Source organism: Acomys minous, assembly GCF_964271855.1.
Source record: "Acomys minous genome assembly, chromosome: 2".
Lineage (NCBI taxonomy): Eukaryota > Metazoa > Chordata > Mammalia > Rodentia > Muridae > Acomys > Acomys minous.
Window position 1 is genome coordinate 148196111 of NC_140484.1, and position 25266 is coordinate 148221376.

The 25266-nt window shown below is 46.1% G+C and overlaps 1 protein-coding gene across 2 annotated transcripts in view; it reads right to left on the reverse strand.

Annotated features, from left to right (window-relative positions):
• Nucleotides 1-1489: 1489 nt before the first annotated feature.
• TMC7 (transmembrane channel like 7) overlaps nt 1490-25266 on the reverse strand; it is a 53410-nt gene continuing 29633 nt past the window's right edge. The window contains exons 6-16 of one of the 2 annotated variants that reach the window (XM_084771686.1): nt 23850-23995; nt 21505-21652; nt 19809-19982; nt 16303-16460; nt 13629-13746; nt 13402-13499; nt 12356-12542; nt 9391-9521; nt 6520-6675; nt 5757-5835; nt 1490-3766 (exon numbers count right to left, since the gene is read on the reverse strand). In XM_084771686.1, the coding sequence (XP_084627812.1) occupies nt 3692-3766; nt 5757-5835; nt 6520-6675; nt 9391-9521; nt 12356-12542; nt 13402-13499; nt 13629-13746; nt 16303-16460; nt 19809-19982; nt 21505-21652; nt 23850-23995 (1470 nt within the window). In that variant the 3' untranslated portion in view covers nt 1490-3691. The remainder of the gene's footprint in view (nt 3767-5756; nt 5836-6519; nt 6676-9390; nt 9522-12355; nt 12543-13401; nt 13500-13628; nt 13747-16302; nt 16461-19808; nt 19983-21504; nt 21653-23849; nt 23996-25266) is intronic. The other variant, XM_084771687.1, reaches the window with a different exon arrangement.

Below are 25266 nucleotides of genomic sequence, written 5' to 3' on the forward strand. Positions count from 1 at the left end.
TAATGTATATAAGGAACAAACAAAAAGCATGCCTGCAAGGATGTACAGTGTTTACTATAGGTACCACCTGAGCCTGGCTTTAGGAGAGCTTCAGTTTGCACCCTTGGTTTTTGTATATATTTGATTCATAGCTGCTGTAAAATAATTGAAGCTACTAAGCTGTTCTATGTAACTACAGTGTTCAAGTTAGTACACTACAGTAACTTAAGATGAGCCCAAGTACTCTACATTAGCGATAGTAAGGGTGCTGTAACATTCCTGTGTAATCTTCAGCTTAAGTCTGGCTCTTAAAGCCGTCACATGTTCAAAACCTTTCCCATGTATTGCACTTCTAGATCTGTCCTAAAGAGGAAAAAAATGGTTGAGCTGTATGATGTCCTAATTATTATTGGAAACTTTTGGAAGTGAAATGTTTTTTAAAATGGAGCTAGAGAGATAACTCAGAGATTAAGAGCAGTTCCTGCTCTTGAAGAGGACCTGGGCTTGGTTCCCAGCAGCTGCCACATTAGGAGACTGACAACTGCCTGTAACTCCAGCTCCCTCCTCTGATCATGTAGCTCAGGCTTGCCTCAAACTGGTAATACGACTGCCCTGGCCTCCGGAGCTTACAGGTGTGTGTCAGTTCAATGCGTTTTGAAAGAACTTTGGATAAAGTGATAAAACATTTAATTGGAAAAAGTATGCTTATCTGTGATTTTAATTTTTTCTCTGTTGTTTTCAATGGTCTCAGACTTTCTATGGTAAATACTTTTGTGTTTCCAAAAGAGAACAAAGAGTATGTGTTTCCCTAGTCAAGTTCTGAAATATAAAAGCACATTTGTCTTATTTTTGTATTTTAAATGTAAAGGCACTACCTCTGAAGGTGGGACAGCCATGTTTCAGGCATTTCTCATGTTCTGGACAGGCTTCTGGTAAAGCCATACTCTCCAGAGTAAAGATGTGAGAACTCCAGGAGTTCTCACAGGGTCAGACTGTGTGCCACCATGGAAAATGAATTCTTCAGTTCCCACATACTTAGCATAGTGGCCATCTACCATCAGATTTTTGGCTGCAAGATCTTATTTGCTAACTTAACAGTTAATGCAAACGAAAGACCTGTCTAACTGGATTCTCCTCTTTGCTAGAAATGAGAACATTTTGTGACTGCAAGAACCCACAGTCAGCTCTGTCTTAAAATTAAAAAAAAAGAAGAAGAAAGAAAGAAAGAAAGAAAGAAAGAAAGAAAGAAAGAAAGAAAAAGCCAACAGCAAAAGAGGGCAAAATGGGAATGTTTGCACAGGCTTTTAAAGTTCAATTTTCCAGTGTGTGTGTTGCGTGGGGAGTGACAAAACCCACTTCAAATACCCATTAGTGACTGCATGGTTTCTGGAAAAGTGTTTTACTGTTGTGGGACGCTATATCACCATTAAAAAGGAGGTAGCCACTTGACTAGAACTTGAAGATGTTATTAAAGAGAAATTGAGAAATAAGTATTCACAACACACACTCATATCTTCCACAACATTTATTATATCTTTATAAAATAATAAAATAAATATTAACACTGGCTTTTTATGGTGCCAAGATATAAAATGCTTAAAATATCTTTGTCTTTGAAGTTTAAAACACACAAACATGCTTATCTTTGGCTTCAGGATAGCCAAGAAGAGAGAAAACTCATCTAACACATCCATCAGGTGTCAAAATGCTCCTTCCTCTAACTTCAGCAAAAACTAAAGAGCAACTTTACGGAGTATTACAATTTTCCTCATCACTTGATTGTTGATGAGGAGCTTCTGTGGGATCAAGTACACACAGTCACACATTAAAACTTTCAAGACACTGTACATCAGTAGTTTAACACACCCCTGTGAGAGAACCACACTTTAAAACTGACAAGCATTGCCTTGTTATTGAAAGTTATCAAAACATTCAAGTAAAATATATGCATATTAGCATCAATAACTAAAACTAAGATACCAATTGGCATTATCTGGGTATGTTTTACAACAAAGAAAACTACATTTTGTTCATTTTATCCATCATCCCTATAAACAAAAAGAAAAGTCAATAATCCTCAGGGCACGGTGAAGGCAAGAATATTATTTGAAGGCACTAGGCAAAAATGCCAACAATTAGACTTTGTAAGACAAGGATGGAAAGAACTTTGGTTTACTCAAAACTCCAGTTGTTGGGCTTAAAATCTCATAGATCTTCAAATACCACACAAGGTTAGGAAGCATATTCCCACAGGAATAAAAATAAGCTCTGGTAATACAGCCTCATGGAAGAGAAATGTCTGTGCTGTGCTGAGGATGTGAGTTCCATCTCCAGACGTACAAATGCGTGTACACACTCATACCCTGACAAAGGACCCTTTATATGCATACACACATGTAAGCCATGGCAAGTTTGCTTTGCTTCCAGAACAAGAAGCCAAAAGTTCCTCGTTTTCAAGGCAGTGGCCGGAGGAGGTAAATCCTTTTAGGCAGCTTTCTAAAACATGAATCTAATTTGAAAGGCTAGGAGCCAGTGAAAAACAGTGGAAGACTCCACCCGTCCATCCAAGACTGCAGCATGCTTGTAAAGATCTTGAAGTAAGAGCAGATTGAGTCAGACATTACTAAAAGCGTTGACTCCGGGAGGTTTACGATGATGTATTTATTAAATACGGTTTTCACTATAGTGGAGATCTCAAGAGATACTGGTTTCGTAATGTTTTATAAAAACAAAGGTACACACATGCAAAGTTTTAAGTTCGAGCAAACAAAACCTAGCCCTTTGGAATGTGTATGTAAGCAATCAGAACCCAGCCCATGTTTGTATTATAGGCTGTTCTTATGACCATGCTAGGCTACGGATCTACGTCTGAAATCACACATACCCAGCTCCAATGCCAAACAGCACATGGCAGCCTGGCTCTGAAACGTTCGGCATGCTTCAGGAATGAAAAGCTCCGTGAAGGGAGGAGGAATGACACTTGGAGAACAGAGAAACTGTCCATCTACCTTGCAAGACTTTACTCGTCTTTAGTTCTGTCACAAAGTCTCAGAAGTAGGGGCCAGGTAGAACGAGCATGAAGGCTGGTGGCCAGCCAGTCGGCTAAGGGCACTTTCCCTTGAGGCATGAACAAGGCTGGGGAAAAGCCAAGCCTGCAACCTGCCCCTGCTCAAGGGCTGGTACTGGCATGGGGGGGGGGAATTCAAGTGTGACTCTAGCACACAGCCTCTCCACATTCTTATCACCTGGCCTAAGCCTTAGCATCTGAAGATTTCTATTCATTTGAAAAAAAAAATAGGTCAGGTTTAATTTTAAGTCACCAGTAGCATTTGGGAGGCCACTCGCTTGGCCTGGAAAAGGTTCCGGAGAAACTACCCAGCTTCAGTGATGGGGAATTCGGTTTTACTTTGAAAAACAACACATACAAACCCTTTTTTTAAAAAAAAGTACAAAAGTATAAACAATAACAAAATAAATAAAAGTTTCCTTTCTCTGACTTTGACTATAAAGATGAGCAGCTTGAGAAGTTAGTGGAGTCCTCAGTGAGCCAAGCGCCCTCCAGGTTGTCAGTCTGGGTGTCAGCCAGCTTGGCTAAGTGACCAAGAACCCTAAAGTCTAGAAAGATGACATTTAAAAAATTTCCACTCAAAACCCAGGTGGACTCTGTAAGGTCGCCAGTCACGTGTTGAGACTGCAGGGAGCGTCTTCACGCTCAAGTTGGCTGGCTCCGCACCTCTCTTTGCGCTTCTGTCAGTTTCTGGATGAGATAACGCTTGTCACGACTCTCCTGAAAAGAGAAACAGGGCCAAAGTCCATCTCATATGTTTAGAAATGGACAAAGCTGTTTCTATCTGTCTCTGCTCAGACTCTGGGTAAGGAATTCCAGTCACTGGGTTATCACAGCGACTTCCAGTCTGGCCCGTCTCCCTCACTGGAGTCCCCACCACAGCCTGTTGTTCATACGATAGCTGGAAATCTCCTAGACATGACATGGGCTGAGGATGTGGCTCAGCTGGCAGAGTGCCTGGCATGCATACGGCCCTGGGTTCTATCCTTGGCACTGCATACGTTGGGTGCGGCAGCCCATGCCAGTAGCCCTAACCCTCAGGAGGTGGATGCCGGAAGATCAGAAGTTCCTGGTCATCCTTACTATTGCCTTTAAGACCAACCTGGGATACAGAGACTCAGTCTCGGATAGACAGGCAATCAACCAACTTAACCCAGATCCTCAATAAAACCCAAACGTCCTATCAGATTCACCAGGCGATGCAGTAATGTCTGGCTAACGTCAAAGAATCGTCTTGCCTCCCACCTCAGCCTTCACAGCCCTCCAGCCACACACACACACACATCCTCTCGGTCTCCCCAGAGCGCCTCCTCTGTCCCCACACTGGGCCATCCCACCCCTCGTCAGGACTTGCAATCACTGGCTATTGCCACCTTCACATCTCGCCTCTAAAAGTCGCGGCCTTCAACAGGCCTTCCATAGCTGCTGGCTGCAGCAGCCTTGGCCCCTCTAGCACCCCACATACCTCGCTTGTAGGCTCTCCATGGGAATCAGTTTTCAGAATTTATTTTATTGTACGTACATGCCCTCGTATATGTGTACATATTTGTGTGTGTGTGCGCACACACGTGCACAAGGGCATGTGTGCATATATGTGGACATCATGTGACAGCCAGAGGCCAACTTTGGGTATCGTTTCTCAAGTAGGGCTAGGGAAGTGGGGATTGTGTTTGTTTAAAAAAAACTTTTTTTTTTTAGATTTATTTTATTTTATGTGCATCAAAGTTTTTGCCTGGATGCACTTATGTACACCACCCACATGCCTGGATGGGTGCCTGCAGAGGTCAAAAGAGGGTGTCAGACCCCTGGAACTAGAGTTACGGATGACTGAAAGCCACCAAATGGTGCTAAGAATCGAACCCAGATCCTCTGCGACAACAAAAGCTCTTAACTACTGAGCCATTTCTCCTGCCCCCTGTCCCCCTGTGTGTGTGTGTGTGTGTGTGTGTGTGTGTGTGTGTGTGTGTGTGTGATTAGACTTGCAACTTGCCTGCAGTTTAGGCTTGCAGGCCAGTCAGACCAGAGAGCCACCTGATTTTGGTTCCCCAGTGCTGGCTCTAGCAATGCAGGACACAATGCATGGCTTGGGTGTGTGTGTGGGGGGGTGGGGTTCCAGACAGGGTCTCTCTGTGTAGCCTTGGGGTGTGTGTGGGTGTGTGTGGGTGTTCCAGACAGGGTCTCTCTGTGTAGCCTTGGGTGTGTGTGTGGGGGGGGGGTGTTCCAGACAGGGTCTCTCTGTGTAGCCTTGGCTGTCCGGGCCTCACTTTGTAGGCCAGGGTGGCCTTGAACTCACAGAGATCTGCCTGCCTCTGCCTCCCTGAGTGCTGGCATGAGCCACCATGCCCAGCTGATGTATGGCTTTTTACATGGGTGCTGGGGTTGAACTTGGGTCTTCATGCTGGTGCAGTGCACTTTACACACTGAACTGTCTCCACACTGCGAAGGTAGCTTCTCTAACTCTTTAGTGCTGTAGCACCAGATGGAGCAAGCGAATGAATAGAGCCAGAGGGGCTGTTTTTCTTTTTTCCTTTTTTAAAAAATACTTGAAACAAGGTTTTGCTATGAAGCCAAGACTGGTGTAGAACTCACTATGTAAACCAGGCACACGTGGAACTTACAAGCTTCCTGCCTCCGACTCCCTAGTGCCACCATGCCCCCAGGCCTGGTTTAATGTCCCTGGCCATGATCCTCTGGGCCAGTGTTTTCTTACCAGGGACAGCTGCTCTCGGAGCTGAACAACCACCCGCTTGTGTGCTCCAGCCAGCGCGATGAAGTAGAACATGACAAGGCTGCAAGGCAAGACCGGCAGGTCATAAGGGAGCCTGGTTAGCCAGAAGGCCACTGAAAGCCACCCCAGGACTCACATGGGAGCCTGTGTTAGCCAGAAGGCCACTGAAAGCCACCCCAGGACTCACATGGGAGCCTGTATCATCTAAGGCCACGAAAAACCACCCAGTACTCATTGGGGAGTTGTAACACCCGAAGGCCACTAGAAACCAACACAGAACTTCTCACTTAGACTATGTCTTCTTAGACTACGTAACTTGTCAAGCCCAGCCTGTGACTCTCTGGGGCGTTCCTGAAGACCCACGTGTGTGGCTCCCAGTAAGTGGAGCTGTGAGGAGGTGGGTCCAGGAGGAGGGAGGTCAGCGGGGTGTGTCTTCGAAGGGGATACTGAAACCAGGGTCCCTTCCTCTCTCTCTGCTTCCCAGTGGACATGACGTGAACAGGCCCCCTGCACCACCATGTGCTGCCACTGTGCAGTACTAAGCCACGAGAGGCCCAAAGGTAACAGGGCCAGGTGACCTTGGAATAGAGCCTCTGAGACCCTGAGCCAGGATAAACCCTCTTCCTCCTTCTAACCCTGAGTATTCTGTCACAGTAACAGAAAGCATCCTAGCACACCCCCTCCAGCTGCCAAGTGAGAGGAGATGCTTGTCTCAATGAGAAATACTGGTCTGGCTGTCACTCACCAGATAATCATGAAGAAAGGCACCGCGAAGGCTTCCGAGGTGACGCCGTGGATCAGGGTCTGCAGCGAACTGGGGAAGGTGCTCACGGTCTTCGGGATGACCTCCCAGGTGGTGTTGAAGTTGGTGAATGGTCCACAGGCTTTTGAGGAAGGAATGCTGCCAGGACAGAGAAAGAGGGAGCATACAGCTCAGGCTCAAGGTCTGCCTCTGCATAGCCAGCATATTAACTTACAAAAGTCTGCAGGGAGCTTCCCCAGCCCAGAAATGCCTGAGATAATTATGTTTGAAAAGGCTGACCCTGAAATTCCATCAAGTCCCTAGGTCTAACGTTCAGGACATTCAAGGCAGAAAAGTGAGAAAAGATGTCATGGAATACAAACAATTAAGACTTATATGCATCCTCCAGTCTCTTAATTCAAAGGCAGAGAAAATGGCCCAGACTCCTCAAAGAATCAAAGACAACTAAAAAAGACAGCTGAGCACCATGGGGGAAGTGGGAAAGATTGTTGCTTTAAAATAAACCTGGGGTCCCAATAGCAAGTCCCAGCATTTGTCCCAATCCCCCGCTGAGTGAAGACTCTCAGAGAACATCCATGGTGGGCTACTGTCCAATCATAAGTGAGTGCACACTACTATGTGTATCTTTCTGAGTCTGGGTTAACTCACTCGGGATGATCTTTTCTAGTCCATCTGCCTGCAAATTTAAGGATTTCCTTGTTTTCAATAGCTGATTAGTATTCCATAGTGTAAATGTACCACAGTTTCTTTATCCATTCTTTGACTGAGGGACACCTAGGTTGTTTGCCGATTCTGGCTATTACAAATAAGGCTGCTATGAACATAGTTGAGCAAATGTCCTTGTGTGGTGGAGAATCTTCTGGGTATATTCCAAGGAGTGGAATAGCTGGGTCTTGAAGTAGCCCTATTCCAAATTTTCTGAGAAAGCACAGGATTGATTTCCAAAGCAGCTGTACAAGTTTGCATTCCCACCAGCAATGAAGGAGTGTTCCCCTTTCTCCACATCCCCGCCAGCATGTGCTGTCACTTGAATTTTTTATCTTAGCCATTCTGATGGGTGTAAGATGGAATCTCAGAGTTGTTTTGATTTGCATTTCCCTGATGACTAAGGAGGTTGAGCATTTCTTTAAGTGTTTCTCAGCCATTCAATATCCCTCTGTTGAGAATTCTGTTTAGCTCTGAACCCCATTTCTTAATTGGGTTACTTGGTTTGGTGGTGTTTAATTTCTTGAGTTCTTTATATATTTTGGATATTAGGGGTGGAGAAGATCTTTTCCTAGTCTGTAGGCTGTTGCTTTGTGTCCTCTGCCTTACAGAAACTTCTCAGCCTCATGAGGTCCCATTTATTATTTGTTGATCTTAGAGCCTGGGCTGTTGCTGTTCTGTTCAGGAAGTTGCTTCCTGTGCCAATGAGTTCAAGGCTCTTCCCTACTTTTTCTTCTAACAGATTTAGTGTATCTGTTTTTATGTTGAGGTCTTTAATCCACTTGGACTTGAGTTTTGTGCATGGTGATAAATATGGATCTACTTGCATTTTTCTACATGTAGACAACCAGTTAGACCAGCACCATTTGTTGAAGATGCTATCCTTTTCCATTGTATAGATTTGGCTTCTTTGTCAAAAATCGAGTGCCCCTAGGTGTGTGGATTTATTTCTGGGTCTCTGATTAGGTGAGAGAATGGTATGGGAGAATGCGGACCCTACAAGGAGACCATCAAGGCTGGCAGGTCTGGACAGGGAGCCTGCACAAACTGCTGCACCAACCAAGGACAATGCATGCAGTAAACCTAGCCCCCCTGTTCAGATCTAGCCAATGGACAGGACATTCTCCACAGCTGTGTGGAGAGCGGGGACTGACTCTGACATGAACTCCGGTGCTCCCTATTTGGTCACTTCCCCTTGGTGGGGAGGCCTGGTGGCACTCAGAGGAAGGATAAACAGGCTACCAGGATGAGACTTGATAGGCTGTGACCATATGGTGGGGAAGGAAGTCCCCTCTGTCACATGTCTAGGGGAAGGGAATAGGGTGAAAGAGGGAGGGAGGGAGGGAGGAATGGGAAGATACAAGTGAGGGGATATCAATTGGGATGTAATCTAAATAATAAATTTAATAAATATAAAAACAAACAAAAAATAAAAATAAAATAAAATTTCAAAAACCTGGGAAGGCTGTGTTGGGATAATTGAGAGATTTGAAACTGACAGGAATAAATGAGCAATATTTCCTATGTGTGTGTGAGCGCATGTACATGAGCATGAGTGCATGTGCACATGTGTACATGAGTGTGCTTGCTTGTCCCTGGAGGTCAGAGGTCAACATCAGCATCTTCCTCTTCTTTTAAAGTAGGGCTTCTCTGTGAACGCTGGACCTGGGCTTGCCCTTTTGACCAGTCTGGCTGGCCAGTGAGCCCTGGGGTCTACCTGACTCTATTCTGCCCCCCCCCCCCCAGCACTGGGGTTAAAAAGTAGCAGGATCAAGGAAAACCAAAATGGTAGGTCTGGAGAAGCCACCAGAGGCCTAATGACCTCTGTGGGCAGAACACTCTAGAAAAGCCGTGAAGAATGTTACAAGTTCTTACACATAAAGAGATACAAGGAAACAAAGGAAGCTTTTAACGTTATGTTTATTACCTGGGTTTTTGTTTGGTCTTTTTTTGTTTGTTTTGTTTGTTTGTTTGTTTTTTGAGACTGGGTTTCTCTGTGTAACCTTGTCTGTCCTGGACTCGCTTTGTAGACCAGGCTGGCCTCAAACTCACAGCGATCTGCCTGCCTCTGCCTCCCACGTGCTGGGATTAAAGGCGTGCGCCACCACTGCCCGGCTCAAAGGAAGCTTTTAGAATGGAACTACTCACCGAGACATGCTGATGGTCAGAGGTATTATTGCCAAGCACAGCCCGATCAGCAAGACCAACAGGAAGAAGAAGTTAGAATTGGATGCTCTGAACTGCCTTGGGGAGGGTCTGCAGGTGTAAAGAAGACTCAACTACGGAACAAAAGAGAAGGGGAGACAAATAAAAGTCCTGAGCAGGGTCTCTGAGAAGGAACTCGCTCACATGCTGCAGCACAATTGGGACTGTCTAGCCCTGCCAGAGTACAGCACTACACATCAAAAGGGGGAGTGCTCAACCCGGATTCCGTTCGGGGAAATCCATGTTGATGACGTAATAGGAAGAACGGAGATGCCACAACTGTTGAACAGAGAGAATAAGCCAGAAGGAAGGTTGAAAGCTGACAGTGGTGACTCCTCAAAGTGGATCTGTAAGATGTAATGCACGCAGCTCTTTAAAGTGACCGGTGAGACAGAATGTATGCAGCACTTTAAAAGGTCGAGAAACTGCTACATACCACACACTGGAAGGAAAACGTTAAATTTCAAGACCCTGTATAGCATAAACCTATTAAAGTCTTATTATTTCATTATTCATAGAGGTTTAAATATGCGTAAGTAGGCCTACAACAATCTATGCCAACTACGGAGATATTTAAAAATAAATATTTACACAGAGTGGAAAAGACTTAAAGGAAATATCAAGTAGAAAGGGAGGGAAAGAAAAAATGTAGGAAGCTGGGTGAGGTGGCACACGCCTGTAATCCCAGCACCAGGGAGGCAGAGGCAGGCAAAGAGTAGAAAGAAAAAGAAAGAGAGAAAGAAAGAAAAGGAAAGGAAAAGAAAAGAAAAAATACTTTTTTTTTTTTTTTGTTTTTCAAGACAGGGTTTCTCTGTGTAGCCCTGGCTGTCCTGGCCTAACTTTGTAGACCAGGCTTGCCTTGAACTCACAGAGATTCTCTTGCCTCTGCTTCCTGAGTGATAGGATTAAAAGCCTGCACCACCAGGCCTGTCTTTAAAATACTATTTTAATTTTTAAACCTGTATTTCTGGGTAGGACATGAAATTTGTTTGAGTTCCACAGGAACTTAGTTCTGGGGATACTCAACCAGGCAGCAGGGTGGGCCTGGAACCTGTGTGTACAGGAGGCCTGAGCCCGCTGTACCCACCTGCCCTTCACTACACCACGCTCAGGAACTCACTAGCCAACAGTGTTTTTCCTGTGATTATGTCCACACTCCTGTCTCCTCTGATAGCATCAGAAGAGATGTTTCCAAATAAGATGTGAGAATACCAGCCTAAGGCCAAGGGACCCAGGATACAGTCTGGCCAAGGCGAGGTCCCTCTTACCGGATGACGGGCAGCTAGTGCTCTGCTGGGAGCTGCACCTGGCAAGGTCCCTCTTACAGGAGGATGGGCAGCTAGTGCTCTGCTGGGAGCTGCACCTGGCAAGGTCCCTCTTACAGGAGGATGGGCAGCTAGTGCTCTGCTGGGAGCTGCACCTGACTCAGACACTCAGGGAACATGGCCACAGTGTGCGACCTGGGACTAGTTAACCTTCTGGGTCCCAGCACTCTCCTTCCTAAAACATCAGTGGCTGTTCCAGAGCTGGAGGTAAATGCCACAGGAATCAGAGGCACTGAAGGGCACAGGCTGATAGTAGTAATATCCACTATTGTCACCATAATCATTGTGAACTCTATTACTTCCATTTTTGAGTTGGTAGGACTAGGTAATTATATAAATGGGAGGCTTGAGGTGGGCATGTAGGTGAATGGCATGGAACTTGCCTAACATGAGCTCAAAGTTCTGGGTTCAAGCTCACACACACACACACACACACACACACACACACACACACACACACACGCATGCATACGAACAAACTAATTAAAAATAAATTTAAAAATAAATCTTAGGCTTATTAACAAAGTATATAGCAGAAGAAGGGTGGCAATTACCATTTACACATTTGTTTTATTGTTTAATGGCTATGGAAGATGGCTCGAGGGATAAGAGTATATATTGCTCTAGCAGAGGACCCCAGTTCAGTTCCCAGCACCCACACCAGGAAGCTCACAATTGCCTGTAACTCATCTGAGAACCTAACACCTCTGCCTTCCAGGCATGCACACACACACACACACACACACACACACACACACACACACACACGAGACAGAGACAGACAGAGACAGAGACAGAGAAACACACAGAGAAAGAATCAAAAATAAAAATAAATATTTAAAAAGATCCCCATCTCCATTTAAAACAATAACGAGCATAACTTGCTTTTACAATAATGAGCGAACTCACTTGAGGTGAGCCAGTCCCCCCGCAGGGCCACTTCACTCATGTAGCACCTGGTTCTGCCACGAAGCCTGGGGACCATGACCCATGCCTGGGTCTCCACAAGTCCCCAAGCCCTGGAGAGCTATGCACTAACTCCAAAATTACAAAACAGAAACCAACAAATGTCACTGAAATATACTCTTGTTTGACCGACAACCGAGCATCAGCTCAGTCAATCAATCAGATATAAAAGCTACATGTAAGTCGTAGGAACGAAGCAATTCTTAAGCATGCTTGAGAAATTTGTTCTAAAACAAAACAAAAACCTGCTCTTGAGAGGCTGAGGCAGGAAGACCAGGCATCTTCTGAGACCAGTCAGAGACATACAGCAAGACTGTGGCTCAAAAACAAAAAGAGGTGAATATTTTATTTGAAGTCTCCTCCTGGAATAAATACATGTTAAGGAAGTGCTATTGCATGAGGCCCTGGGGTGGGGAGACATGTAATTGTGATTGTCTTATGGGGCATAGAATGGCCTTCAAACATGTGAACGTCCTAGATGGGGCTGGGGACACAGGTCAGTGGTATACCGCTGGCCTGGTATGCTGGAGGCATTCTGGGTTCCTGTCCACAGCACTGCAAAAAAAACCAAAAGAACAAAGAGTGGTGCAGGCTGTGAGCCCCACCCCTTCCCTCACCTCTTTCACATAGAAGATGATAATGAATTTCAAGGTGGCGATTGCCGGGAGGAGTGGGGAGAAGAAGGCTCCGATCCAGCAGATGGTCTGCCCGTACACGATGCCCAGGACGTTGTCTGGGATGGCGAACTCCTGCTGCCCCCAGCACTGGATCAGCTTTGAGGAGGCACAGTAGGTCACCAGGAGCCTGGAAACAAACTAGATACATTCTTACCCGACCCTACAAGTAGCCCTCTGAGGCTGCAGAACCTTGCCCACCAGCCAGTCATTTCCATGGCAAGTTTGTGTGTGCATGCAGGTGTGTGAATATGCCTGGGAAGGCCAAAGGCTGACATCAGGTGTCTCCCTCAGCTGGGCTCCACTGAGCCCCAGGGATTCCCCCTCCCCCCTCCCCCTCCATCCCTCCCCCCCCCCCCCCTGTCCATCTCCGATGCTGGAGGCTGCCACTCCAGGCTTTCATGTAGATGCTGGCGATCTGACTTCAGGTCCTGTGTTTGTATGGCAAGTTCTTTACTGATGGAATCATTTCCTTGGCCCAGTGTTTCTTTTTTACTTTAAAAAAATTTTAATTTCATTTATGCATGTTTGTATGTATGCATGCATGTATGTATGTACTTGAGTGCAGATGTGCAATAGCACATGTACAGAGGTCAGAAGACAACCTGTGGAAGTCAGTTCTCTCCTTCCACCATGTGGGCCCCAGTAAACAACTTCAGGTGGTGAGACTGGGTGACCAGTGCCTTTACCCTCTGAGACATCATATGTACCTAGTGTGTCTGTCCTGGCAGGGCCTTGGCTGCATCAAGTACAAAAAGTCCGCCTGGGAGGCCTGTGGGAAGTGCCACCATCCCCACCCTGGGTACCAGGGCACCGTGTAAAGATGTGGTGGCTGATGCTGCTATGATGTCAACAGCCTAGAGCCATTTGAGAGTCATTAGATGTCTGGTTTCCTCAGTGATGGCTGAGTCACCCAGCACTTACAGAAAACAGCTGGGTGGAAGGCTTTCCAGTCATGGAGTGGGGGTGGCAGGGACCTCCACACTTACTTCCTAGGGAAATCCACGAAGAGTGTCACAGCCAGGATGATGATGAAGTCGAAAATCATCAGCTTGTACATTTCCTGTCCCACCTGTGTCTCCCAGCACTGAAATCAAGACACAGAGACCATAAAAGACCTGATCCCAGCATGGGAAGCCAGGCTTCTGTATCCTCAACCTGACCCTAAGCTTAGGGTCACACCTGCCCCGAGGCTGGGAGTCAAGGCCATGCTCACCGGGTAGAGTTTCTGGTTATAGCCACAGAGTTCACATGCGTTGTCACCACAGGATGTGATCTTGGAGCCTAATGTGAACACCAGCACACAGATGGTGGCCAGCCGCATAAAGACACACCTGCAGGGGAGAGGGGAGAGGAAGAGAAGGCATCAGAGCCAGCCTCCCTGTGGACCTGACTCTGAGGAACGCGGGCACCTTCCTCGCAAGCAAACCTGAACTTAGGCTGAGTTTCTGCTGGGGATGATAAAGGAAAGTTCTGGAAGTGGGTGGTGGAGAGCTGGCTTAACGCCAGGGAATTGTACACTTTAAATGGATTAAATGGTAACTTCATGTTATATATACATATCAACTAGTTAAATCAAGTATTAGTATTATTATATATTAATTAAAATATTAATGTTAATTTTATTTATGTGCATATGTATGTGTTTGTATGTGGGTATTGGAGGCCAAAGTCCCCTAGAACTGAGGTTACAGGCAGCTATAAGCCCCCTGATGTGGGGTGCTAGGACCTAAACTCAGGTCCTCTGCAAGAGCTCCTAACCACTGAGGCGTCTTTGCATCCCCTACAAGTTTTAAGGCGGGAAAAAGCAAGACATGATGGTACACAGAACTCAGCCAGAGCTGAAAAAGTGAGGTCCTATTTCAGAGAGAGAGGGGAAGGGATGAAGGGGACAAAGAGAGAGGGGAGGAGAAGGAGAGGAGAAAAGTACAGAGAGACAGAGACAGACAGACTGATTCAGTAACCCAACTCAGCGTGTGGGCCTATGTGGGTTCTAATTTGAACAAGCCACCAGCTAGCTCTTCCATCATGGAGACTGGATCTATTCCGGAATGTGTGATAAAGCTTTGTTAAAACCCCCCTGGTCACTTTGAGACACTGAAGTGCTCACAGGTGAAATGACATGCTACCCGAGAGCTCTTTCATATAACCCAGCAGGGGAAAGAGAGAGAGAGAGAGAGAGAGAGAGAGAGAGAATGCAGGGAAATAAGGTAGGTCAAAGGTTGAGGAGGAGAACACGGGGGTGGGGCAGGGGGAGGGGTAAGACACAAGAGTGTGGAGGAAGTCAATGTGACTGAAACATATTGTGTACATGTATGAAAATGTCCAAGTGCTAATAACAAAAAAAAAATCTCTCTCAGCCTAGTGTGGCGGTGCTCGCCTTTAATCCCAGCACTCTGGAGTCAGAGGCAGGCGGTGGCCACATGGTCTACAAAAAGAGTTCCAGGACACACAGAGAAACCCTGTCTTGAAAAACCAAAAAAACAAAACAAAACAAAACAAAACAAAACAAAAACATAAAAACAAAAAAAAAAAAACCCTCTCCTTCCTCTCTTCCCTCCCCCTCCCCCTTTCCCTCTCCTTGTATTTCCCAAATACAAAAGTTTGGTTGTTTGCTTGCCTGCTTTAAAACAAAATAGCAATACAGCCTGGAGTGGGGGGCAGGGCTGCAGGGCCAGCATTTAGGTGGCTGAGGCAGGAGGACCTGGAGCTCCGGCCATTACGGACGTAGTGAGGATTTCTAACAGCCATGCTCTTTCATAACCAAAGTTCACTCAGCCACACATAAAGGGTAAAGGATAAATCTCTTAGCCTTCTTAAACACGCAGCACTGTCTCTGTCCTGGCTTGTTTCAGGTCAACTTGACATACACTAAACCCTCAATTAAAAAATGCCTCCATAAGATCAGTGTAAGGCTGGGTGGTGGTGGCGGCACACACCTTTACTCCCAGCACTTGGGAGGCAGAGGCAGGCAGATTGCTGTGAGTTCGAGGCCAGCCTGGTCTACAAAGCGAGACCAGGACAGTCAAGGATACACAGAAAAACCCTGTCTCGAAAAATGAAAAAAAAAAAAAAATTCAGTGTAAGGTTTTTTATTTTGTTGTTGTTGGCTTGGTTTGGTTTTGGCTTTTTGAGTCAGGGTTTCTCTGTAGACCAGGCCTGCCTTGAAATCTGCCTGCCTCTGCCTCCTGAGTGCTGGGATTAAAGGCATGCACCACCACTACCCTGTGGCATTTTCTTAATTAGTGATTGATGAGGGAGAACACAGACCATTGTGGGTGGGGCCATCCCTGGGCTGTGGTCCTGGGTTCTATAAGAAAGCGTGCTGAGTAATCCACGGGAAGCAAGCCAGTAAGCAGCATCCCTCCATGGCCTCTGCATCAGCTCCTGCCTTCAGGCTCCAGCCTTACTTGAGGTCCTGTCTTGGCTTCCTTCAGTGACAAATAGTGATATGGAAGTGTAAGCCAAATAAACCCTCTCTTCCACAACTCGGTGTTTCATTGCAGCAATAGAAACCCTAACTAAGACAGTCTCAGAAGGCAGGGAAAAAAATTCAATCTCACATATTTGAGAAATTGGAAAAAAAATCCTATTCAAGCCATAGTACCCATTCAACCATCTTTACTTATTGGTGTACATTCTCTGGACTTTGCCCAGTATGGCAACTTTGACATCTTGTCCTTCTAAGGCCCAATCCCATGCGTTATACAGAATTTAAGGTATAACACTGACAGGAGACTCTGAAGCCTAAGGCCCTTCAATGCATATACAAATGACGATTTATTCACGGGGCTCATCAAAGCACAGCAGGAAAACATGCCACAGTCTATTAGCAATGTCTGCCATGAGCAAGCAATGGTCTACCCAGCGTGCATGCAGTTAGGCATTACCTAAGAATTGTCAGGCGGATCTCAAAGCCCGGCGAGTAATCCTCATAGTGGATGATCTTGGCAAAGATGATTGGGGTAATGAAATTGGCCAGTGTGATCACAATGGATGGGAGGTACAGTATTAGGAGGTTCTCTCCAAAAACCATCTTGTTAATTTCCTGGAAAGATAACAGAATGTGCTGGTCAGCGTAAGTGGGATGGTGACACTGATGACTTGAGCTGAAGAGAACTCAACTATGCATGTTGGGCAAACAGACAAAGCGTATTTCTCATCCGGTGTGGCTGTGAAACACTAGCTTTAGATGTCTTGGCTTAGACTCTCCCTTACAGGCACATGTGCAGAGAGAGACCCAGTGCCGTGCTGGAAGAATGAGCGCTACTGGACATCTTAGTGCAGTATACAAAATTCCACGCATGCTGTATAAATAGCCAATTCAATGCACTTTTAAGGATGCTGTAATGACTGACTTGTAATATAGCCACTCTATGCCTCACTTAGCCATAGAGATAGCTAGCCAAGATGAAAAGCAAGTTTCTTAGCCTTCTTTGAAGCCAGGTAAAGCTGTAACTAAATTCTAGCTGAGGCCGTAGGAACAGAAGTTTTAAATCAAACTGCACATCTTATCCTCGAAGAGACCAGCCTGCCCCAGCCCCAGCACTGTCCCTTTGGCCAGGATGGGAATACTGCAGTGAACCATCTTGTATCATACAGAAGACAGCTATGGCCTATGAATTGATGCCAAAGCCACAAGTTGAATGGTATTTATGGTATTTGGGTATCTAAGGCCTAGTGATTGGCAGCCACTAGACCAATTTAGACTTTTTGCTTGTTTTTTGTTTGTTTGTTTGTTTTTATTTTTCAAGACAAAATTTCTCTGTACAGTCCTGGCTGTCCTGGAACTCAATCTGTAGACCAGGCTGGCCTTGAACTCAGAGATCCAACTGCCTCTGCCTCCCGAGTGCTGGGATTAAAGGCATTTACCACCACTGCCCGGCTTAGACTTTGATTTTATATATCTAAAAAAGACTTACTATGAAATTCTGTCTGAGCCTCCTAAGTGCTGGAATTCCAGGTATGTACAGTAACTCTCAGCTTCCAACATAGTTTTTTTTTTCTTTTATAAAAATTAACTAATTTATTTAGTTTACATCCTGGTCATAGCCGCCCTCCCTCCTCCTCCTCCCTCGCCTATTCCTCAGAAAAGGGGAGCCCCCTCCCCCAGTCCCAGCTCATCAAGTCGCATCAGCAATTAGCCTGTCCTTTTCCCCTGTGGCCTGGCAAGGCAGTCCCATTAGGTGGAAGTGATCAAATATCAGGCAACACCTACATGAAGCCTGAGCTGCCCATTGGCTACATCTGTGTAAAGGGCTTAGGTCCAGTCCATGCATGGTCCTTGGTTGGTGCCTCAAACTCGACAGGCCCCTCTGTGCCCTGGTTAGTTAGCTCTGTTGGTCTTGTGGAGCTCTTGTCACCTCTAGGTCCTTTTATCCCTTTTATCCTCTCCCCCCCCCCCCCCCGGCACTTTCCCACTAGACTCCCTATGCTTCACCCAATGTTTGGCTGTGAGTCTGAGCATCTTGTGAGTCTGAGCATCTTGTGAGTCTGAGCATCTTGTGAGTCTGAGCATCTGTTACAAACCACTGCTGGGTAGAGCCTCTAAGAGGACAACTCTGATAGGCTCCTGTCTGCAAGCATAGCAGAGTATCATTAATAGAGTCAGGGGTTGGCTCTCCGCCACGGGGAGGGTCTTGGGTTGGACCAGACATTGATGGACATTCCCTAATCTCTGCTCTATCTTTATCCCTGCACATCTTGTAGGCAGGGTAAGTTTTGGATCAAAGTTTTTGTGGGTGGGTTGGTGTTTAAAAGGAGGCACGAAGATAGAGGAATCTTGAATGGTCAAAAAGCATTTAAAGAAATACTCAACGTCCTTAGCCATCAGGGAAATGCAAATCAATGACTCTGAGATTCTATCTTATACCTGTCACCTATTAGAATGGCTACAATAAAAACCTCAAGTGACTACATGCTGGTGAGGATGTAGAGAAAGGAGAACACTCCTTCATTGCTGGTGGGAGTACAAACTTGTACAAACACTTTGGAAATCAATCTGGTGCTTTCTCAGAAAATTGAGAATAGCTCTACCTCAAGACCCAGCTATACCACTCCTGGGAATACACCCAAAAGATGCTTCACCATACAATAAGGACATTTGTTCAACAATATTCATAGCAGCTTTATTCATAATAGCCAGAATCTGGAAACAACCTAGATGTCCCTCAACCAAAGAATGGATAAAGAAACTGTGGTACATTTACACAATGCAATACTACTCAGCCTTTCAAAACAAGGAAACCATGAAATTTTCAGGCAAATGGATGGAACTAGAAAAGATCATCCTGAGTGAGGTAATCCAGACCCAGAAAGACATACATGGTATATACTGACTTATAAGTAGATTTCAGCCATTTATTATAGGATAAGCATATTACAATGCACAGACCCAAAGAAGATAAGTAACAAGGAGGACCCAAGGGAGGATGCTTAAACCTCCCTCACGATGGGAAATAGAACAGACAGAGGTTGCAGTTGAAGAGAGGGAACAAGGTAGGAGAGGGAACATGGAGAGAAATAAGGGTAAAGATTAGACCTGGGAGAGTGGGGGAGGAGGCCAGAGAATCTGCAGAGAAAACAGAAACTGTGCATGGGGCCATCTCTGTGACAAGCTGGTGACCTGAGCCAGAATAGACCTCTGGGAGGACATGAGGGGGACTCTAGCTGAGACTCCTAGTAGCAGGGTCCAGGGAGGCTGAAGACGACACCCTCTAACTAGACAACACAGATTTTTAAAAACACTGCTTGGGGCTGGAGAGAGGGCTCAGGGTTTAAGAGTGTGCACTGCTCTTGCAGTGGACCTGGTTTCCATAACCCACAGCCACCTAAATCTCTAACTTCAGGGAATCTGATACCATCTTATCTCCAGAGATAGCTGCACTCATGTACACCAGCCCCTGCCCCCCACATACATACACGAGATGTAAGAAATTATATATATATATATATTTCCGAGACAGAGTTTCTCTGTGTAGCCCTGGCTGTCCTGGACTCACTTTGTAGACCAGGCTGGGTTTGGATTCACAGCATCGCCTGTCTCTGCCTCCCCAAGCTGGGATTAAAGGCATGTGCCACCACCATCCGGCAAAAAAAAAAACAAACCACTGATTCTCTGGACAAACTGAGGCCCTGGATATTAGCTAGAAGACTCAGAGAAAAACCACAGGCAGCCTGGCTCAGATCTGAACACCACAAACTCTTCAGGCGGGAAGCTGTATTCCCGGGCAGAGTTTTAGACGACTTCCAAGTGGAAACTGATGACCTGATTTTCAGGTCCCAGATCAACCAAACTTCCCTCCCCGCCTGAACAGAGAACTGATGGTAGCACCTTCCACCCAGCACGCTGCCACGCCAGAGGGAGAGATCACCCGACTCCCGTTGCTGCACTTACTTTTTTCATGTGTTCTTGTGAGAAGGTAGTTGCTAGGTAGATTGCATAAAAGCATGCTGCTAGCACAGCCAGCACAATGCAGTTCAAAAACAGCCGCAAAGAGTAAATGCGTAAGGTTTCCTCCGAGGTCCTTTCTGCAATTTTCTGTCGTATTCTCTCTTCCTCCAGATCTGCCTGAGGACCCACAAGAATGTGTCTGAGCAGTGGGAGGGGGATCTGGAACATATCCTACAGACTTCTCTTCAACACTGACATTGTCCAAGATGCCTTCCCCAGCTAAGCCTAGCCAGCTTTTATGTCTAAGACTTACGGCAGTGGTTCTCAACCTTCCTAATGCTGTGGCCCTTTCATATAGTTCCTCATGGGCTGGAGAGATGGCTCAGTGGTTAAAAGCATGGTCTGTTCTTCCAGAGGTCCTGAGATCAATTCCCAGCAACCACATGGTGGCTCACAACCATCTGTAATGAGATCTGGTGCCCTCTTCTGGCCTGCAGGTGTACCAGGCAGAGAACCGTATACATAATAAATACATCTTAAAACAAAAACCAAAACCAAAAACAGTTCCTCATGTTGTGATGACCCCCAACCATAAAATTTTTTTCATTGCTACTTCATGACTGTAATTTTGCTACTTTTATGAGTTTTAATGCAAATATCTATATTTTCTGATGGTCTTAGGTGACCCCTGTGAAAAGGTCAATAGACCCTCAAAGGGGTCACCCATAGGTTGAGAACCACCGGCTTATGGCAAGGTGGAACCTCTACTCAAGACTGCATTTGGCTTTATAATACATGTGTAAGCTGAATCAGCATTTATAAAGCAATGTGCGTGTGTTCACACACAGATAATGCAGCGTGTCTTTAAATGGGATATGAGTGGGTACCATTATTATTTTATTTTGGTTATTTATTTGTCATATTTATCTGAAGTTCTGAGGATTGAACCCAGGGCCTTGCGTATGCGAGGGCAGCACTCTACCATCAACTACATCTCCAGCTGTTAAAAAAAAAGTTTTTGTTTTTGATAGTCTTACTAAGTTGCTTAGCACAGCCTCAAATTTTAGCTCTTCTGCCCCCACCTTTCAAGTAGCTAAGATTATAGGTTTGTCCTACTATGTTTGTTTGTTTGTCTGTTTGTTTTTAATTCAGCCTGGGAGTTTCTGCTTTTAACAGGAGAATTTGATCCACTCATATTTAGTGTAATATTAACAGTAAATAGAAACAACCCCACCCACCCTTCCTTCATTAAGCCTTAGACTCCCACCTCAACCCTTTCCTGACAGTTCTGACTGGCATGCTATTCATTTCTCTTTCTCTACTAATGTAAAAGTTTTCCTGTTACTTTTCAACTTCTCTTTAACCCATTATTATCACAGTAGTCTCTTCCTGCTTCTAGTGCAAACAGTGTTTATGACAGTATAACCAGGTAGGATACTTAGTAAGAGAGTAGAGGTAAAGGTAAGTCACCATCTGTTTTAGCCCCCCATGTGTCCTACCTCCCTTCCCAGTCCCAGGTTACTAGCACCCATGTTTGGGTTAAAAGCGATCAACCCAATAAGCTGTTTGCTATAAAGAGCTCTTAAGAACTGCAAAGAAGACAGACTGGGCCCTATGATGGTACGTAAGCTACCAACAGCCTTCCCGGATCCAGCCTGGCCAGTGAGGTCCCTCCCCAGGGTGACCCAGAAGCACTCACTCGGAGCTCATACCGCAAGCTGCTGTGCTTCAGCTCAGCCATGTTGCGATTGGTAATGCAGAAGTCCCAGCCAGCAAAGATCTTGTTACAGTAACTCTGGAAGTGTTCCTCGCTCCGAATCAGGTTGACTTTGAATCCTTCCACAGACCTGACACCAAAACACAAGCACCACTCTGAGAATAGCAGCAAAATATAGGCCTGCGAATTGGTCTCATTTAAGTTCTACAGCATTGGACACGGCTCCATTGCTGGCCCATTGTGACACGGTCAAGTTTGCTCTAAATCCAGATGGTGACTGAGTAGGTATTTCACTGATGAAAATCACTGTCTTTTATCCATTCAGCAACCTCTTTTTAAAAAGATGTATTTATCTTATATCTACGGGTGTTTTGCCTGCATATATGTCTTGTGTGCCATGTGTACACCTGGTAGCTGAGGAGGCCTGTTCAGATCACCTAGATTTAAGAGTTGTAGATGGTTGTGAGCCACCACGTGGGTGACAGGACTCAGATCCACCCTGGTCCTCTGGAAGAGCAGCCAGTGCACATAATCACAGAACAGTCTCTTCAGCCTCCCCATGCAGTCATTTATTTTTTCAAAAGTAATTTTTTTGTATTTATTTATTTTACCTCACTATTTTATTATTTATTGCAAACACTGCAAATTGAACCCAAAACCTCTCCCAGGCCAGGCCAATCTCTGAGCCATGCTCCCAGCTCCCTTCCCCTTATAAAACTTTATTTTGAACCATTTATTAAGGTGCCCAGGTTGTTCTCAAACTTGTGATTCTCCTGCCTCAGCCTCTTGAGTAGTTAATAGGTGTGTACTGGTACACATTATGCATGGCCCAGAGCTTTTTCAGTAGCCTCTGTGGTGTTCACAAACACAGCTTCTATTGCGTTCTGGCTATTGTTTATTGAGACAGTTATGAACAGTATTCAGAATACCTTTTAGGGAGCCCCTTCTTGGGAGTTGCTCCCTTACTAAGCCACCAGAGAAAGGCCTTGGTACCCTGTGACTTGTAAGACAGACTTTTCACACTGCAGAAAATACCCGAGATAGACAGCTTAAAGCAGGAAAGGTTTGTTTGCCTCACTGTTCTGGGCATTTCTATCCACGGTTGGCTGGTCCCACTGCTGGGCCAGAGATGATGGGGAAGGCCTTAGAGCAGCTGGGCATGGTGGAAGAAGCAGAGAGTGGAAGAGGGAAGTACCTCAAGGTGTCCAGGAAGCAGAGAGGGGGAGAGGGATGGGATAGAGACAAGTCTGACACCTCTTCCTCCAACAGGGCCCAGTTCCTGAGAACCCTTTATCTGTGAGCTCATTGGTGCATTACTCCATTGATGAGATTAGCATCCTCAGGATGCATTCACCTCGGATCAGCACCACCATCTGGGGACCAAGCTTTCAACACTCGAGCCTTTAGAAGGAATTTCACATCAAAACTACCAGAGGCTGGAGAGACACCAACAGAGGCTCAACACAGTGTCCTGGCCCTGATCACAATGGAAGGCTCAAAATTAGGTGTCCAAGTGGAGAGAGCCAACAACACCTTCATAGGATTCCTGCGCCTGTGACCCCAGGGAACTACAGAGCCGCGGGGTGGGGGGGCGCCCTGCTTTTTTATATGTTCCTAAGCTATGGCTGTGTTCTTCTCAGAATAGTCTCTCCCTTTCCTTGGCTCTCTGTGCACTCGACTCCCCAACGTCCAATTAACCAGAGCTGACTTTGTGCCATTTGCAAGCCAACAGAGACCTAGTTACTACAACATTCCCCAGCCAGAATGAAGCCGGTCATGAAGAGAGATCTGGAAGAGACCTTTAGCACACTGAACTGCAGGCCGCTGCTGCTCCGGCCGCCACCTCCTGACTTCTGCTTCCTCCAAGTCTTGGCTGCAGCACATTCGATCCCTTCTCCCCCCAAAAGCCCAAAGCTCTGTCCATCTTTCAGGCCCTGGCTTCCAGAATCTGCAGGACAGTAAGAGACTCCAGTCATCGAGACCAGCATTGATCTGAGACGCCCCCATCGGCTCATGTGGGTGGGAAAATTTAGGAAGGGTATGGAACCTTTGGGAGGTGGGACTAGCTTGCAGAGGGCTCGTCACAGGGCCAGACTCTTGGTTACAGAGCGTTCTCTGCCTTCTGACCCACCACCACATGAACAAGCTCTGCCTCATGCTCGGACCACCATGCCGTGCCCTCTGTGAGGGACTGAAATTCCCAGTGACTGTGGGGCCAAATAAATCTTTCCTCCCTTGGACTGTTCCTGCCAGGCATTGGTCACAGCAGCAGGAACGTCACTGACACAAACGGCAATCAGAGAGAAGGGGAAGGAAGACACACTTGCCTTTTCACTATCCAGAGGAGGCTCAGGGCCAGGTAAGCGATCGTGCTCACCAAGTAGGCCAGGGGCAGATCATACGTGAAGTTCTGGAATTTTACACCGTCGATGGTGTAGTGTCCGTAAAAGAGGCTGGTCTCCTCCAAGAAACCCTGGACAAAGCAAGAACAATGAATCAGGTGGGTCAGGCTCAGGTGGGCAACCAAAGGGGGCACCTGCCTCGAGGAACCCACACTGAAGCGCCCTCATTCATCCTGAGGTCAGGCTCGGGTGGGCAACCAAAGGGGGCACCCCTGCCTTGAAGAACCCATACTGAAGCACCCTCATTCATCCCAGAATCTCTCCACACCAGAATGAGACTCAAGGTATGTAGGATGCTCAGTTAGTGCTTGGGGAGTGAGGTTCTGCTAAAACCAGAGCATTAGAAATAACTGGTAAGCGCTGGAGAGATGCACACTCTGTAGGAGGCTCTCGGCCTCCTGTAACTCCAGCTCTCGAGCCCTGATGCCCTCTCTGGTCTCCAAGGAAACTGCCTCCTACACAGACACAGCCATACACACATAACAAAAAGTTAAATACTTTTTTTTTAAGTAATTGGTGACTCGTACTTAATGAAATGAAAAAAGCCTGGGCCATAGACTCAAAAAGAATTATTAAGAGTAAGATTAACATAAGTATAAATAGTATATTCTAAAAACTATCAACCACATTGGAAATAAACATGGGCTGGGGATGTGCTCAGCGGGAAGAGTGTCAGCCAGGTACGCACAAGGTCATGGATGGGGATGCACACCTGTGGTAGAAGCAAGTGGATCAGAAGTTCAAAGTGATCCTTTGAGACACACAGCTAGTTTGACGCCAGCCTGGGACACATGAGACATTATCTCAAAATAACAAGAACAACAGAACCAATGGAAAGCACTTCCACCTCAGTACTCCCCAAATGGGTCTACAGAACCAGCACGGCCCCAGTCAGAACCCAAGCTAGCCTCATCGGAAACAACAGGCTAGTCTTAAAGTTTAGGTGTAGCTGCAAGGGAGTCAGTGGCCAAAGCAATCCTGAGGAAGAAGAATAAAGTTGGAAGACCACGTCTGGCTTCCAGGTCTTACTGCAAAGCAAAAGCAAGTTCATCCAGTGTAGGCATAAAACAGGCACAGAAGCTGCGTGTGGTGGCCACACCTTTAATCCCAGCTCTCAGGAAAACAGACAGAAGGACTTCTATGAGCTCAGGGCCAGCCTGGTCTACACAGTGAGACCATGTCTAAGCCAAAACAAATAACAACGACAACAACAAAACCAGACACACATACCAGAAAAACAGAACCAAGAACCATTACATCTCTAGCCAGTGGATTTTTAGTAGGGGAAAAACAAGTTCTGAACAATCACACAGAGAACCAAATTGCATATAACATCAGCCTA